The 14827-nt window shown below is 32.8% G+C and overlaps 1 protein-coding gene across 5 annotated transcripts; it reads left to right on the top strand.

Annotated features, from left to right (window-relative positions):
• Positions 1-1441: 1441 nt before the first annotated feature.
• Positions 1442-10311, top strand: LOC108985690. Of its 5 annotated transcripts, XM_035692408.1 has the most exons (7): positions 1442-1459; positions 1527-1578; positions 3532-3577; positions 3852-3933; positions 4262-5450; positions 9373-9454; positions 9792-10311. In XM_035692408.1, exons 5-7 carry the CDS (start codon positions 4262-4264, stop codon positions 10183-10185), a joined length of 1665 nt encoding a protein of 554 aa, XP_035548301.1. In that variant the 5' UTR covers positions 1442-1459; positions 1527-1578; positions 3532-3577; positions 3852-3933; the 3' UTR covers positions 10186-10311. The 5 variants fall into 5 exon arrangements, with proteins under 5 accessions (XP_035548301.1, XP_035548303.1, XP_035548299.1 ...); XM_035692410.1 differs by lacking the exon at positions 1442-1459 and having other exon boundaries at positions 1505-1578; positions 3893-3933; XM_035692406.1 differs by lacking the exon at positions 1442-1459 and having other exon boundaries at positions 1505-1578.
• The last annotated feature ends 4516 nt before the right edge of the window (positions 10312-14827 follow it).

Genomic DNA, 14827 nt, shown 5'->3' with positions numbered 1-14827 from the left:
GTGAACATTTATATTTCAAACATTCATTTAGAATACTACGACGACGTTTTATCTACATGATAATATATGTCTATAGACACAAGATGATAAAAATAGGACAAGTCGTCATTGGATGGGCTAATCATGAAGGTTTATATCTAGCTAGCTAAGTTGGCAGGACAGATGGCAAGTTTTTTTTTCTTCAAAAGAAATGTCGATAAGGTTTGAAAGAAAATGTCAAAGCTGCATACTGTCAATTCTCGCCTCACGATAGCTAAAAATCTATGAATTATTAAGGCCCGATGTGTAAACTTGGATAATGAAATCACATCTCATTTTATTTCATTTTATATTATTTTTTATATCAATATTTAAATACATAAAATATAAATATTTTTTTATTTTTAATTTTTTTTAAATTATTAAAACTTTTTAAACTTACAAACAAAACACAAAAAATAATTCACTTTTCAAATTCTAAAATAAAAATAATATTAAAAATATATATTCCAAAAAGATTTTAACTTTATAATATTTTTATTCCATATTTACATATTTAATAAAATATTTAATTATTATTATTATATTAAACATAAAAGGGGGCTAAGTAAAATAAAAAAAAAATTAAAATAGTCAAGTGATAATTTTAAACAATAACATTAGAACGGTAACTCTAAGGTCCGATTTGAATACAAGAAGTGTTTTATCTCATCTCATGATTATAAATTTTCTAAATATCCACACAAAATATAATAAATCATTCAGTTTTCAAATCCTAAAATAATAATAATAATATTTTAACAATATTTAATTCAACTTTCAACTTTTATTTCAATTTATCTCATATCAACTCGTTATGGTACAGAGGCTACTCGGTTTGGATACACAAACCTATCTCATCTCATCTCATCAATACAACTTTCTCAAACTTCCACAACAATAATAATATTAACAATTCAATTTTTTCAAATCTCAAAAAAATAAAAATATTAAAAATTATACTATAACAATATTTTATTTAATTTTTAACAAAATATCTCATCTCATCTGAAATACGTAACCAAACGAGACCTAAGGAGCAATTTATGTGCGTTATTTTATATCAAGCTGCCCGTGTCGGACATTGCTAGCTTTTACAATACATTCGCATGTATAAATTTCACATTTTAGTTTTATTTATTTATTTTATATTTTTAAAATATCTTTAAATTTTTTTTAAAAAAAATAATATTAATACATTAAAATTATTTTTTTAATTATTAAATAAAAAATTAAATACATGAGCTATCAAAATAAAAAAACAAAAAAAATAAATATATAGAAATGGCAGCGATATGAGAAAATTTCAGAGATCAAAGCTGCGGCAATAATCCCAGATAGGTAGAGATGGGTATTTGACTCACAGCTGCGGCACATGACATGCACAACGCTCATGATGATCACTAGTCTAGTCCACCCTCCCAAGTCAACGTTGCCTTCGGTATATATATAACATATACATATAGTTATCAGCATATCGGAAACTCTAATCTCGAGCCTTTTTACAGAAAGCAGGAGAAGCAATTTGCAGCAGGCGATTTATCCCGAATTATTAAGCAAGTAAGTCCATTGCCCTTCGCTTGTTAATTAACCTTTCTTCTTTTCTGCTTTCTTTTGTGATTTTCTTCCTCTAACATACATACTAAAACATTTGGCCGGTTTTTTCTGTTCTGCAAAGCCTAATGAAAGAAAACACTAGTTATAAGATCAATCGGTATATACATGCATGGATTTTACCGTTTCGATAGTTATTTTTGGCATTACCGTTCCAATAGTTTACTGGTATTAATTAATTATTAGTATATTTTAGTATTCTTCTGACTTCTGAGTGTCTGAGTAGATCTATTTTTTTTTTTAAAAAAAAAATAGCAACTAATATGTAAGAGCTTCACCTAAATTACCCGGCTGATCCCAATATCAATATTAGAATTATCATTCTCCTTTTACCAGAGTTAAATTCCCACAACTCAATTCATCAGCTTCTTAATTTGTGATTACCCAATCTAGGTGCTTTTCCATGACGAACAAAGGAATTGCCTAGTATTTCCATTCAGTTCAGCTGTTTAATTTTCCCATTTTGAAAGCCAGAATAAAAAGATAAATAATATATAATTCCCTCATGAAAAATGGAACCTAAGCCACAGTACTAAAAATATCACTCGCCTATTCATGTATTGCATAATTGGCAAAATAAATGGAAAGGAAGAAAAAACGAGATAAATGGATGGATGATTTCTAGCTTAAGCACCTGATTGATTATATTATATTAGTGGAAAGGTTTGTCTTACAGACGTCATGTCGATATTTTTTAATGGAGACTTGTAATTTTTTTTTTTTAAAGAACCTCCACATATTATTAAAAAACCATCACTCAGACGGAAGAATCACCATAATTACATCAATGAAAGTCCCCAAACTATAGTGGTCAAGTGGATCAAACCTCTTGGAATTAGTCAGTGGGAACTCAAAATTGATGGAAGCTGGTCAGGTGGTTTTAGTACCACATGAAATCAGTTTTGTAAGAGTTTGGTTATAATATATTTTTTTTAACCCACATTCTTCTCTGCCACAAATAAGATACTATTAATAAAATTGAATCACAATCTGTTCTTTAAATTATAAGCTACTTTGAACGTACATAAACCACATTGGTTTTGAATTAAATACATGCAGTATATAATAATTGTCAATCCATTAACCAAGTGGATGAAGGTCTAGATCATGATGTATTATTATAAATGATGTAGACTCATGTGGCCGACCAATCGAAGAGTACCTTTCATAACATTGTAAATGATACGCATGATGCGAGAATAGTTGAATAGAAGAGAGAATAGTTTATAAGGGGGACCAGCCCGAACCATGAGTAATCTTCTTTCCTTAATTCGATCTTAGTTTGCTGCTAATTAATTAGCAAGTTGGGCGGCTTTAATTTCTCTGGTTGCGAAGGATCAATATATGATTAAGAATTAATTAACATCAGTGAGTTATCTACTAATTTTATTATTAAGACTGATCAATATACGGTATTTACACATTTTACGACTGTATGTAGCATTATTCTTGTACACAAAAGTAAAAATATTTTATTTATTTTTTCTCTTTCTTATATTTTGTCTCTCACAATAATTTCTCTCTTTTTGTACTTTTTTTCTAATAAATTATTAAATAATATAACATTTAAATTATGTAAAGAAAAAATAGATAAATTGATATTTGACATATTATACAATTCAGTATATAAAATTGAAAAAATGAATGTTGTCGATCTATTTTAAAAAAATTATACATAAATTATTGTGAGTGTTCTAATTTCATAAGATAATATTAACAATGATGCTCGTGAAGGTGATGGTACTGATGGGACAAGTCGGTCGTCCCTGGATGTGCTAATCTTGAATGTTATTGCTAGCTAGCTAGTTGGTAGAGAACATTGAGTTTAGTTGGTGCAGATCATTTAACTCACTCTGCATCTTTATGTTGTTTATCCTTTTAACTTTTTCGTGGTAGCAGAGAGAAACGAAGGAAACGATCAACTGGATCAGGAATTTGACCCAAAGTAAGTATCATTTATTAATTAGTTATAGCGTCGAGTTGAGTTATTATTACAACTACATACTCAGCTTTAATTTTAATTTATAACATACTCTGTATTTTTAAGACTTGATAAGATTAAGGGTCATGATTTTGTCTAAATTAATAGAAAATGGTTGTTCTGAAAATCTTTAATAATTCGAGGGGATCGTTGTGACTTTTCAAATTGATATTTATGAGAAAGCGATAGACAATTTGAGTTACGTAGTTGAAACTTACCTTGTGTTTTCTTGGAGCAGATCGAACTCACTCAGCATTTTTATGCTGTTTATCCTTTCAGCTTTTTGGTGATAGCAGCGCCGATTCAGAATTTAACCCAAAGTAAGTTTCATTACCTTCTTTTTCCATGATTAGATTATATCTAAATCATTTTTCTTTTTTAGTTTAAGAAATTAATAAGTTATTTTACATTTTCTAATTATAATCTTGAACAACTCAATTTGAGAATGGCAAAAAGAAGAAGGATATGCTTGTGATAAAATCTGAGATTTTGGCGAATAAACATCAAAATCTACTCATGTCAACGATCACTGTGGCTGTTGATGTTGTGTTTAAGAATCATTATTATATTCTAAGATGCATCATGTGGAAAAGCTTGGCTTGAAATGCAATAATATTATCGACAAACTATTAACTCATCTTTGGACAGATGCCTGCTGGTGGAGCTCATCATGCTCTCTCCATTGACAAAAGATTGGCCAGCCTCGGTAGTACTTCAATTGATCAAGAGTGTTGTGTATCTAAAGTGCACCGCCTTTTACGCCAGATAAATCACGCGGCATATGAACCTGATCTGCTTGCCATCGGTCCCTATCACCGTGGAAAGGATCACCTTAGTTTTATGGAAAAACACAAATTGAGATTTCTCCAACGAATGCTTGAAAGAACGAATGAGAACAGTGCAGAAAGATACATCACAGCCATGATAGAAAAGGAAGAAAGAGCTCGTAGATTCTATGCAGATCAATTCCCTGAATTATCCAAAGATGAGTTTGTAGAAATGATGCTACTTGATGGGTGTTTCATCATTGAGTTGTTCCGCATCCAGCGTGACGCAGTCTTCCAATACATTGAAAAGGATCCAAACTTCCATTCCGTTAAAAATGAACCAATCTTCCAAACAGCTTTGATCCTTAATGGCATAACGCGTGATCTACTGTTATTTGAAAATCAACTACCATTCTTCATTCTTACTGAATTGTTCGAGATGAGTGAGAGTTGCAACCAACAATATGATTATGCTCATTGTGAGAGCACAACCTCTGCAAATCAGAGCGAGAAGAACCAGACTGTACTACTTGGCAGCCAATCTAGAAAACCTAGCAAACACGTCATTGATTCTGACCAAAAACATGAAATTACTATTGATGAAAGCTCAATCTTCAAGGATGTGAATGAGAGGGTCCCGACTCGACTTCTTGATGGTGCCCTAGCTTTCTTTAGTTTCACTTTGGCATTATCATGTGAAATTAATGTCAATGGATCAAGTTATGCTTCAACTGCTGACATTAAGCATCTACTTGGTCTGATACATAAATCTATGAGTCCTCCACCTAAAGAGCCAGGAATACCTTATAACAAAAGGTCTCATAGGGGAATGTTCAAATTCAAAGAGACACATAAATCAAAGGATCTAGTTGGTCCAAATGAGAATGAAGACTGGAAGTCAATACCTTATGCCACAGACCTTCAAGATGCTGGAGTCAAATTCAAGGAAGCAGAGGAATTTAAGAATACGCTATTTGGTGATCAGCTAAAGATGGAAGAGTGGAAGTCAATATTAACAAATGTCATAGAGCTTCAAAAGGCTGGAGTCAAATTCAAGAAGGCAGAAACAGGTAACTTGTTTCACATAAAGTTTCACATATGATTCTCAATTCGATCATAGTTTGCTGCTAATTAGCAAGTTGGGCGGCTTTCTCTGGTTGCAAAGGATCAATATATGATTAAAAATTAATTAACATCAGTGAGTTATCTACTAATTTTATCATTAAGACTGATCATGCATGGCTGTAAAACTCGTCCTTGAAGGTTGTTAACTAATTATCTAAGAGCACTGTTAATGGGTTTTGTAAAATTCATTTATATGTAAAACTTGAGAAAAGTAGCTCAAAATTGCTTGATCATCTATTTTCAAATTTATTTTTTAATTTGCTATAGTGTTTAGCTACATACAACATGAACGGTAAATAAGAGAAATGATACTTGCAGTCGTGAGTGTGCAAGCGTTGTGTAGTCGTTTTGAAAAAAAAAAATAAATATGGGATCCAAATGAAAAGAAATTAATTTTTTAATAGTAGACCCCACTCTTTTTCAAAATGACTGCACGGCGTTTACGCATTCCATGACTGTATGTAGCATTACTCCTGTACACAAATGTAAAAATATTTTATTTATTTTTTTCTCTTTCTTGTACTTTGTCTCTCACAATAGTTTCTCTCTGCTTGTACTTTTTTTCTAATAAATTATTAAATAATATAACATTTAAATGATGTAAGGAAAAAATAGATAAACTGATATTTGACATATTATAAAATTCAGTATATAAAATTGAAAAAATGAATGTTGTCGATTTATTTTCAAAAAATGATACATAAATTATTGTGAGTGTTCTAATTTCTTAAGATAGTATTAATAATGATGCTCGTGATGGTGATGGTACTGATGGGACAAGTCGGTCGTCCCTAGATGTGCTAATCTTGAATGTTATTGTAACACTTCGTATTTTAATATATTTTTAATCGAAAGATTATTTGTTATTAATTTAAAAATTGATTTTTTTGTTTTAAATTTTCATATTTTAGAGGGTTTATTTTTATGATTTTTAATTTGTAAAAATTAAATTTGACACGTCTCCTTAATATTAATAATTATTATGTATTTAAATTTATCTTTAATTTAAATTAATTTATTGTTGAGTTTGATTATTTTATTTTCATTTAATCAATACGTTTGAATTATTTTATTTAACTTGCTGTTTTGAAATTATTTCCGTTGGATCATTTTTTGTGACTCAAAATTCAAAGATTAGACCTCATTTATTTCTCTCAATTTTTTTTTCTTTTTTTTTTTTCTTTTTCTCCTCATTTTCTTTCTCTTCTCTCTTTCCTTCCCGCGCGCGCACGTCTCTCCCCTCTCCCCCGTGCGTTTTCTTCCTCTTACCCAGCCCGCCGCCGCACGCCGCCGTGATCGACACCGCCCAGCCCATTCGCTCCCCCACCGGTCGGCGACACCACCCCTCCAATCTCAGCCCCTCTCGTGCCGCCGTTTGTTCCCACGCACGACGCAAGGCCACTGCACCTCTTGTGTTAGCGCGCCGCCGTTGCGCCACCTCCGGCCACCATTTCTTCACCACTTCATCCTCGACCTCCTTGCAACCCAATGGACCCAACCCCAGCTCCGATCCGTCACCGGTGAAACACATCCAACCCAATTTTCGATTTGGGTAATTTTGGTCTTCAACCACCCTTTGCGCCACCACCTACGGCCAACCACTACTACCACTAGCTTCACCAACATTCCTAAGTCCTACCCTAGCAATCTCAGGTCTTGATTTGTCCCCGTTTAAAAGTAGATTTTTGAGACCCACGGCCACAGTACATTTGGCACTGTTTTGTTGCTGTGTTGCTGCTTCTAGCACCTCTGTGATCTTTCAAAAATTATATTATAGCATTGTAAGTATTTTTCAAAGAACTCTTGTGATTTAAATGTATTTTTGCACTAACTCATTTCACTGTGATTTGGTTGATTATGCCGGACTGAGTCCGAGGAGTAGGGAGTCAATTGGATTGGATGATGGAATTGTTGGTGTGATTGGTTTATGCTATAAGATTTGTTGGCTGTTTCGGGTTTAAATATTGGTGTTTTGTGTTTGACGTGGGTTATGGTGAATATTGGTGATTTTAGAAAGTGATGATATATTTTGAGATTATGTAGATTTTAAATTTTGAGGAATTAAAATAGGTTATTTAAGAAGTTTAGGCTTAAATATTGAAATACGTTATTTATTGGAAACTTACAGAAATTACGTGATTATTTTTATAGGTGACAATTTATAGTCGATTCGACATTTTTTGAGGAAATTTTGGAAAGATAAAAAGTCCAGATAAGCAGGATTCCTATATTAGATTTGCATAAGAAGAAATGAACTGAGGTTGGTTTGTAAAACAATGTACATGTTGTTTTAAAAAGGAAAGGTGAAAAACAACCTCAGTATATGTTATGCATTCACTCATGAGATATGTATGAAAGATAAAAGAAATGTTTTTGATATGAATAGTATAAACATGAGCAATATTTGATATATTTCTGAAATATGCAAAAGAGCGAATATGATATCATTGAGACTTTTATGCATGTGATATGAAATGATTTGGATCTGTTTTTGATCAAATGGAAATGATATGAATATGTTTCACACGTGTTTTGATATGATATGGATATGATAAAATTTTGGCATACTTATCTATTCTGAATCTGATTCTGAATATGGTTCTGATACGATGATATTGGTTCACGTGATATAGTTGGTACCAACATGATATGATATGAGTGCACCCATTTTGGAAACAAAGTAGTCTTTTTTCGTGTTCTTTCCTGTGTGCACACTCGAGGCTCCGAGATTGAAAAATGGGAAATTCACCATATGACACTGCCTGGTTTGGCTATCGGGGATAGCACAACTCTACCACGGAGGTTAAACATGGTATATGATATGACACGATATGATATCATATGATAAGATGAAGATGTTTAGTTATGTTATGCCAAAGCACTTTTGAATATGAAACAGATCTTTAAATATGAATAGTTGATTTTGAGTATGAAAATATTGAAAAGTCGCTCTGATTTTTTGATAACATGTTTTTCTGAGATCTGCATATAAAAATAAAATGTTTTGTTTCTGCATACTGAACTTTTTGAAAATGCTCATGTTTACATACTAGTATATGTTCTCTGATTACTGAGTTGTTGATAACTCACCCCTTATCTCCATAATATTTTTAGATGATTTGAATGTTCTAATTGAGAATCAAGGATATGGAGCATTGGTGAGAGAAGTTAAGAATGATGGTTTAAGCATAGAAGGTTTATATGGTTATTGAGGATTTTTCATTCAGTAAATTTGTGCTCTGATGATGTGATTTGTTGGGAGGTTGATATTTATATTAAAACTTTGTATTATTTTAGAATAGTTGTTCTGGAGTAATTGATGTAAATAAATAGGTATTTTGTGCGATAGAAAAAAATTAGAATACGTACTATGTAGATGGGAAAATGATTTTTAAGTGACATGGGTTAACTCTCCGGATCCTCAGGGACGGGACGTTACAGTTATTGCTAGCTAGCTAGTTGGTAGAGAACATTGAGTTTAGTTGGTGCAGATCATTTAACTCACTCTGCATCTTTATGTTGTTTATCCTTTTAACTTTTTCGTGGTAGCAGAGAGAAACGAAGGAAACGATCAACTGGATCAGGAATTTGACCTAAAGTATCATTTATTAATTAGTTATAGCGTCGAGTTGAGTTATTATTACAACTACATACTCAGCTTTAATTTTAATTTATAACATACTCTGTATTTGTAAGACTTGATAAGATTAAGGGTCATGATTTTGTCTAAATTAATAGAAAATGGTTGTTTGTAAATCTTTAATAATTCGAGGGGATCGTTGTGACTTTTCAAATTGATATCTATGAGAAAGCGATGGACAATTTGAGTTACGTAGTTGAAACTTACGTTGTGTTTTCTTGGAGCAGATCGAACTCAGTCTGCATTGTTATGCTGTTTATCCTTTCAGCTTTTTGGTGATAGCAGCGCCGATTCAGAATTTAACCCAAAGTAAGTTTCATTACCTTCTTTTTCCTTGATTATATTATATCTAAATCACTTTTTTTTTTTTAGTTTAAGAAATTAATAAGTTATTTTACATTTTCTAATTATAATCTTGAACAACTCAAGTTGATAATGGCAAAAAGAAGAAGGATATGCTTGTGATAAAATTTGAGATTTTGGGGAATAAACATCAAAATCTACTCATGTCAACGATCACTGTGGCTGTTGATGTTGTGTTTAAGAATCTTTATTATATTCTAAGATGCATCATGTGGAAAAGCTTGGCTTGAAATGCAATAATATTATCGGCAAACTATTCTCTGATATTTATAGACTAGGACAGATGCCTGCTGGTGAAGCTCATCATGCTCTCTCCATTGACGAAAGATTGGCCAAGCCTCAGTAGTACTCCAATTGATCAAGAGTGTTGTGTATTTAAAGTGCACCGCAGTTTACGCCAGATAAATCCCGTGGCATATGAACCTGATCTGCTTGCCATCGGTCCTTATCACCGTGGAAAGGATCACCTTAGTTTTATGGAAAAGCACAAATTGATATTTCTCCAACGAATGCTTAAAAGAAGGAATGAGAACAGCGCAAAAAGATACATCACAGCCATGATAGAAAATGAAGAAAGAGCTCGTAGATTCTATGCAGATCAGTTCCCTGAATTATCCAAAGTTGAGTTTGTAGAAATGATGGGTGTTTCATCATTGATCGATATATTATTATTTTAATGCAAAAACTGTTCCGCATCCAGCGTGACGCACTCTTTGAAAATGATCCAACCTCCCAATCCGTTAAAAATGAACCAATCTTCCAAATCTTCCAAACAGATTGTGTTGGTATTTTTAACAAATAATATTTATTATTAACGTTTTATTTATAAGATCATTACCGTTGCTTGCTTCAGTTTTATTATTTTAATGCTTATTAAAATGACCATTGATTGGCTAGTACCGTTTTGATGATCTTTTTTGCCGTTCTCTTTGTAAAACGTCAACTTTTTGTCAATTTATTTTTTCATTGATTACATAGTTGCCGTTTATGAAGAACGTTGGCTTTGAAGGTTATTGAAGTGGGCTTTTAATTTGTTAAAGTTGGCCATTTATTTGTGGTTCTTTTCCCGTTTACGTCTTTGTACATCCTTCTTATATATATATATATATATATATATATATATATATGTAGTCTTAAGAAAAGGAGGTGGTGTGGAATATTTGACAAAAAATGTGATAAACAAAATATACTTGGTGAGTAAATATTTTTGAGAGATTTTCTAGATAAAAGAAAGGTATTCTTTGAGAGGAGCTTTGGGCTCAACCGCTTGTGCAAAGGTGGTTCGGGCTATACGACGATCAGTTGGGCTGTTGTATCCTGGAGGAGTCAAGTCAAGAAGATTTTTGCTGCACCGGTTAATTTGAGACTTTGTACACCGCAAAGGGCTTGAATCTCCTTAAAGAGAGTGATATTTCCGTGCCTCAGTCCAAACTGGCTTCGTTTTAATTTTAATTACATTGTAATTTTTATTATATTATTGTGTATTTCACCAACAATTTTAAGGAGATTCATTCATGGAGCTTACGACTGAAAAATCCACGGAAAGCATTGGAGATCTTAACAAGCCCTTCCGGTTCAAAGGAGCTTCTTTCAAGAGATGGAAGTGCAAGGTGCTCTTCTATCTAAGCCTTCTCAACGTCTCCTATGTTCTCACTACAAAGAATCCTAGCAAGATTACTACCGAGAACATGACTGAAGCACAAGTGAAAGTTCATGAAGAAAAGATTGAGAAATATATCAAAGATGAGTATAAATGTCGATGCTATCTTTTAAATTGTCTTGCTGATCAATTTTATGATTACTACAATACTACTTACACATCTGCGAAGAAAATTTGGAAAGCTTTACAGAGTAAATACGATACGGAAGAAGCCGGAGCGAAGAAATATGCAGCAAGTCGCTTCTTTTGATATCAAATGGTAGATGGAAAATCCGTTGCAAAGCAAGCACAAGATTTTCAAATGGTTGTAGCTGAAGTTCGATCCGAAGGTATCAAGATTGGAGATAATCTAATTGTTTGTGGCATCATCGACAAATTACCACCTTCGTGGAGAGAGTTTCAAAAGTCGATGCGCCATAAACAAAAGGAGACCTCTTTGGAGACATTAATCACACGTATTCGTGTAGAGGAGGAAGCAAGAGGCCAAGATGATTTGGTATTTCAAAATGGTAATGAGGATACCATGACAAAGGTAAATTTAATTTCTGAAAATGGTAGCTTGCCCAAAGGTCAAAATTCAAGAAATAGTTTTTGAAGCCGCAAAGAAAAGATTTCAAAAAATTTAGTAGACCTCACAAAAAAGATTTTCAAAACCAAAATGATAAGAACCAAGGACCCCCTTCACAAAATCAAGCATGTTTTGTCTGTGGCAAATTTGGGCACTTTGCTCGAATTTGTAAGTTTCGAAAGCGAGATAATGATCCTCAAGTTAATGTAACTGGGGAGCTGTTTGTAGCAATGATCACAGACATTAACATGGTTCAATTTGTTGAAGGGTGGTGGGCAGATTCTGGTGCCAATAGGCATGTCTGCTATGATAAAGATTGGTTCAAAAAATTTACTCCTTTTGAAGAAGAAAAGACTATAATGCTTGGTGATTCAAGTAAAACCGAAGTTCTTGGGAGTGGTGAGGTTGAGTTGAAATTCACCTCTGGACGTATATTGATGCTAAAAGATGTTCTCTATACACCGTCTATGAGGAAGAATTTGATGTCAGTCTTTTACTCAACAAAGCGGGCTTCAAACAAACTATGGAATCTGATCAATATGTTATTACAAAAAATGGAGTTTTTGTGGGCAAGGGCTATGCTTGTGATGGGATGTTTAAATTGAATATTGAGAATAAAGCATAGTATGTTTCTTTTATGTGCATTTTTTTTTGGCACACTTGCTTATGTACTTCTCAGATTTGGAATAAAAATTAGCTGTTTTTTTTTGAGTAAGATGTATTCTTTTATGAAAAGAAAATTTATTTTTAAAATCCAAAATTAGTGGGGGTTAAGTTTTTAGAAAATAATATTTGTTTTCAAAAGATTTTGCCCCAACGTTTTCTTCAGTTTTTTTTTTCTGAGCTTATGGGAGTAAAGCGGAATATTTTTAACTTTTTTTATATTAAATGTACGTTCATGTTTGTTCAGTGCTTTTAAGTTGAGCAGAATTTTTTCAAGTGATTTTATATTTACGTCGGTTGCCACTATTATTCGTTGCCGTTAGCTTTCTTTAAAACGTATATGGTATTAATCTTGGGTTTAATGCCATAACCAAAAGTTTTTAACGTTCAGATTCTAATATCAAGCCGTTTTAAAACTTTAAGTGCTTTATTGCATGTTTTGGCGCTGCCGTATTTTTTGTTAAGTCAACTATGGAGCTGAATTGCTTTGGCTTCATGGAGGAAGCAATTTTGTTGAGAGATTTATTCCTTTGAGCAAAAAATCAATTAATTTATTGTGGTAGTACTACTATAATTGATAGAGTACAAACCATTATTATAATGGTAAATCCAGATCATTTAGAAGATAAATACAGTACTGTGAGATTTCTTTACTGATGATGTTATTAATGTGGATCCACTATACAAAACTTTGACAAGAGAAATGATCTGAAATACATCGAGGGGAATGAGATTAAAACCCATAATTCAAGAGCCATGTATGAGGATACCCAACCCGGAGACCAGAGATCCTGAGAACTGGGTTCAATGGAAAAAACGAATCATATGATGGTCGTAAGAAATGCACTATTGTTTTTATTTCTCATTCCTATGATGTGAGTGCATTTATCCTGTAATGTTGTGGAGGATGGGTTTTTGAAATAAACTCTTAATAAAATTCTGTAGCTCTTATGAGTAGGGTGTAAGAATTACAGGAACACTCTTGACAGATTTCACCTATGTGAGTGTGAGAGTGGCGCCGCTCTCTATGAGATTTGGGTTTATTCTCAAATACACTCATGAAACCGGGATGAGCACAAGGCCGTAATGTGCTAGCTAATAAAGCTCATGTCAACACCTGGATTTTTATGTGTGAGTAATAATTATTTATTTCTCCTAAGCAGTCATAGTTCAAGTCTGAGACCACTACTGACTCTGGAGTAAATGTTGTTATTTCACTAACTGAGGGTTCAATGCAGAGCACACCTTCATGATGCATAATAATCCTTCTTTGTCTGGAAGTATCTCTTATATTATTATTTATATTATTTTTAAAAAATAGTGGGGGAATGTTGGTATTTTTAACAAATAATATTTGTTATTAAGGTTTTATTTATAAGATCATTACCGTTGCTTGCTTCAGTTTTATTATTTTAATGCTTATTAAAATGACCATTGATTGGCTAGTACCGTTATTACTCTTGATGATCTTTTTTGCCGTTCTCTTTGTAAAATGTCAACTTTTTGTCAATTTATTTTTTCATTGATTACATAGTTGCCGTTTATGAAGAACGTTGGCTTTGAAGGTTATTAAAGTGGGCTTTTAATTTGTTAAAGTTGGCCATTTATTTGTGGTTCTTTTCCCGTTTACGTCTTTGTACATCCTTCTTATATATATATATATATATATATATATATATATATGTAGTCTTAAGAAAAGGAGGTGGTGTGGAATATTTGACAAAAAATGTGATGAATCTGTAACTATGAGAAACTAAGCGATGAATCTGTAACGATGGAGTCTACCAACGCAATGTGCAGAAAAGAGGAGCTGTTGGATATATTGTTTCACCAATATGAATTTGGTCGCTTTGGCTTGCTTTGAACAACAGCCTCAATCCTTTCCATCACGGCTGGAGTCAGCAGAGGGATGACATCAATGGCTTTCATGTTCTCTTGAATCTACAGAGGGAAAACAGCTCTCATTAATTTGCTATATTGAAACTCAGTCCAACAATTTTTTTATGCTTTCTGGACTTTTCTTTTTAGAACCGAAGCTATACATGCATTTTCAGTAAAGCTTTTAATACATAATATTTTAAAGCAACCCAGTGCCACCTCTTTGGAAGGGACTTCTAAGTTTTAACACATAACTCTATCGACAGATTGGAATGAGAGTTGTAAGGAAATATGTATGAAAGGAAAGAAAAGTAAAATACCACATAAATAAACAGCAAAAGTACAGTGGAAAATTAACGATTAAGGGGTGTTTGGACATAGAGATAAGACACAATATAACGCCCCGGTCCCGCACGGGTCGAAGAGTTACTTCCTAGCACTTAAACTCACATTCCAACAATATAAAAAAAAGACTCCAAATTCCCAATATCATTTAGAAAATTCGATTCAATATAATTTCCTCAATATAACTGTAACGCCCCGGTCCCGC

This window comes from Juglans regia, chromosome 7, assembly GCF_001411555.2.
Source record: "Juglans regia cultivar Chandler chromosome 7, Walnut 2.0, whole genome shotgun sequence".
Taxonomy (NCBI): Eukaryota; Viridiplantae; Streptophyta; class Magnoliopsida; order Fagales; family Juglandaceae; genus Juglans; species Juglans regia.
This window is presented reverse-complemented; position numbering and strand designations above follow the sequence as displayed.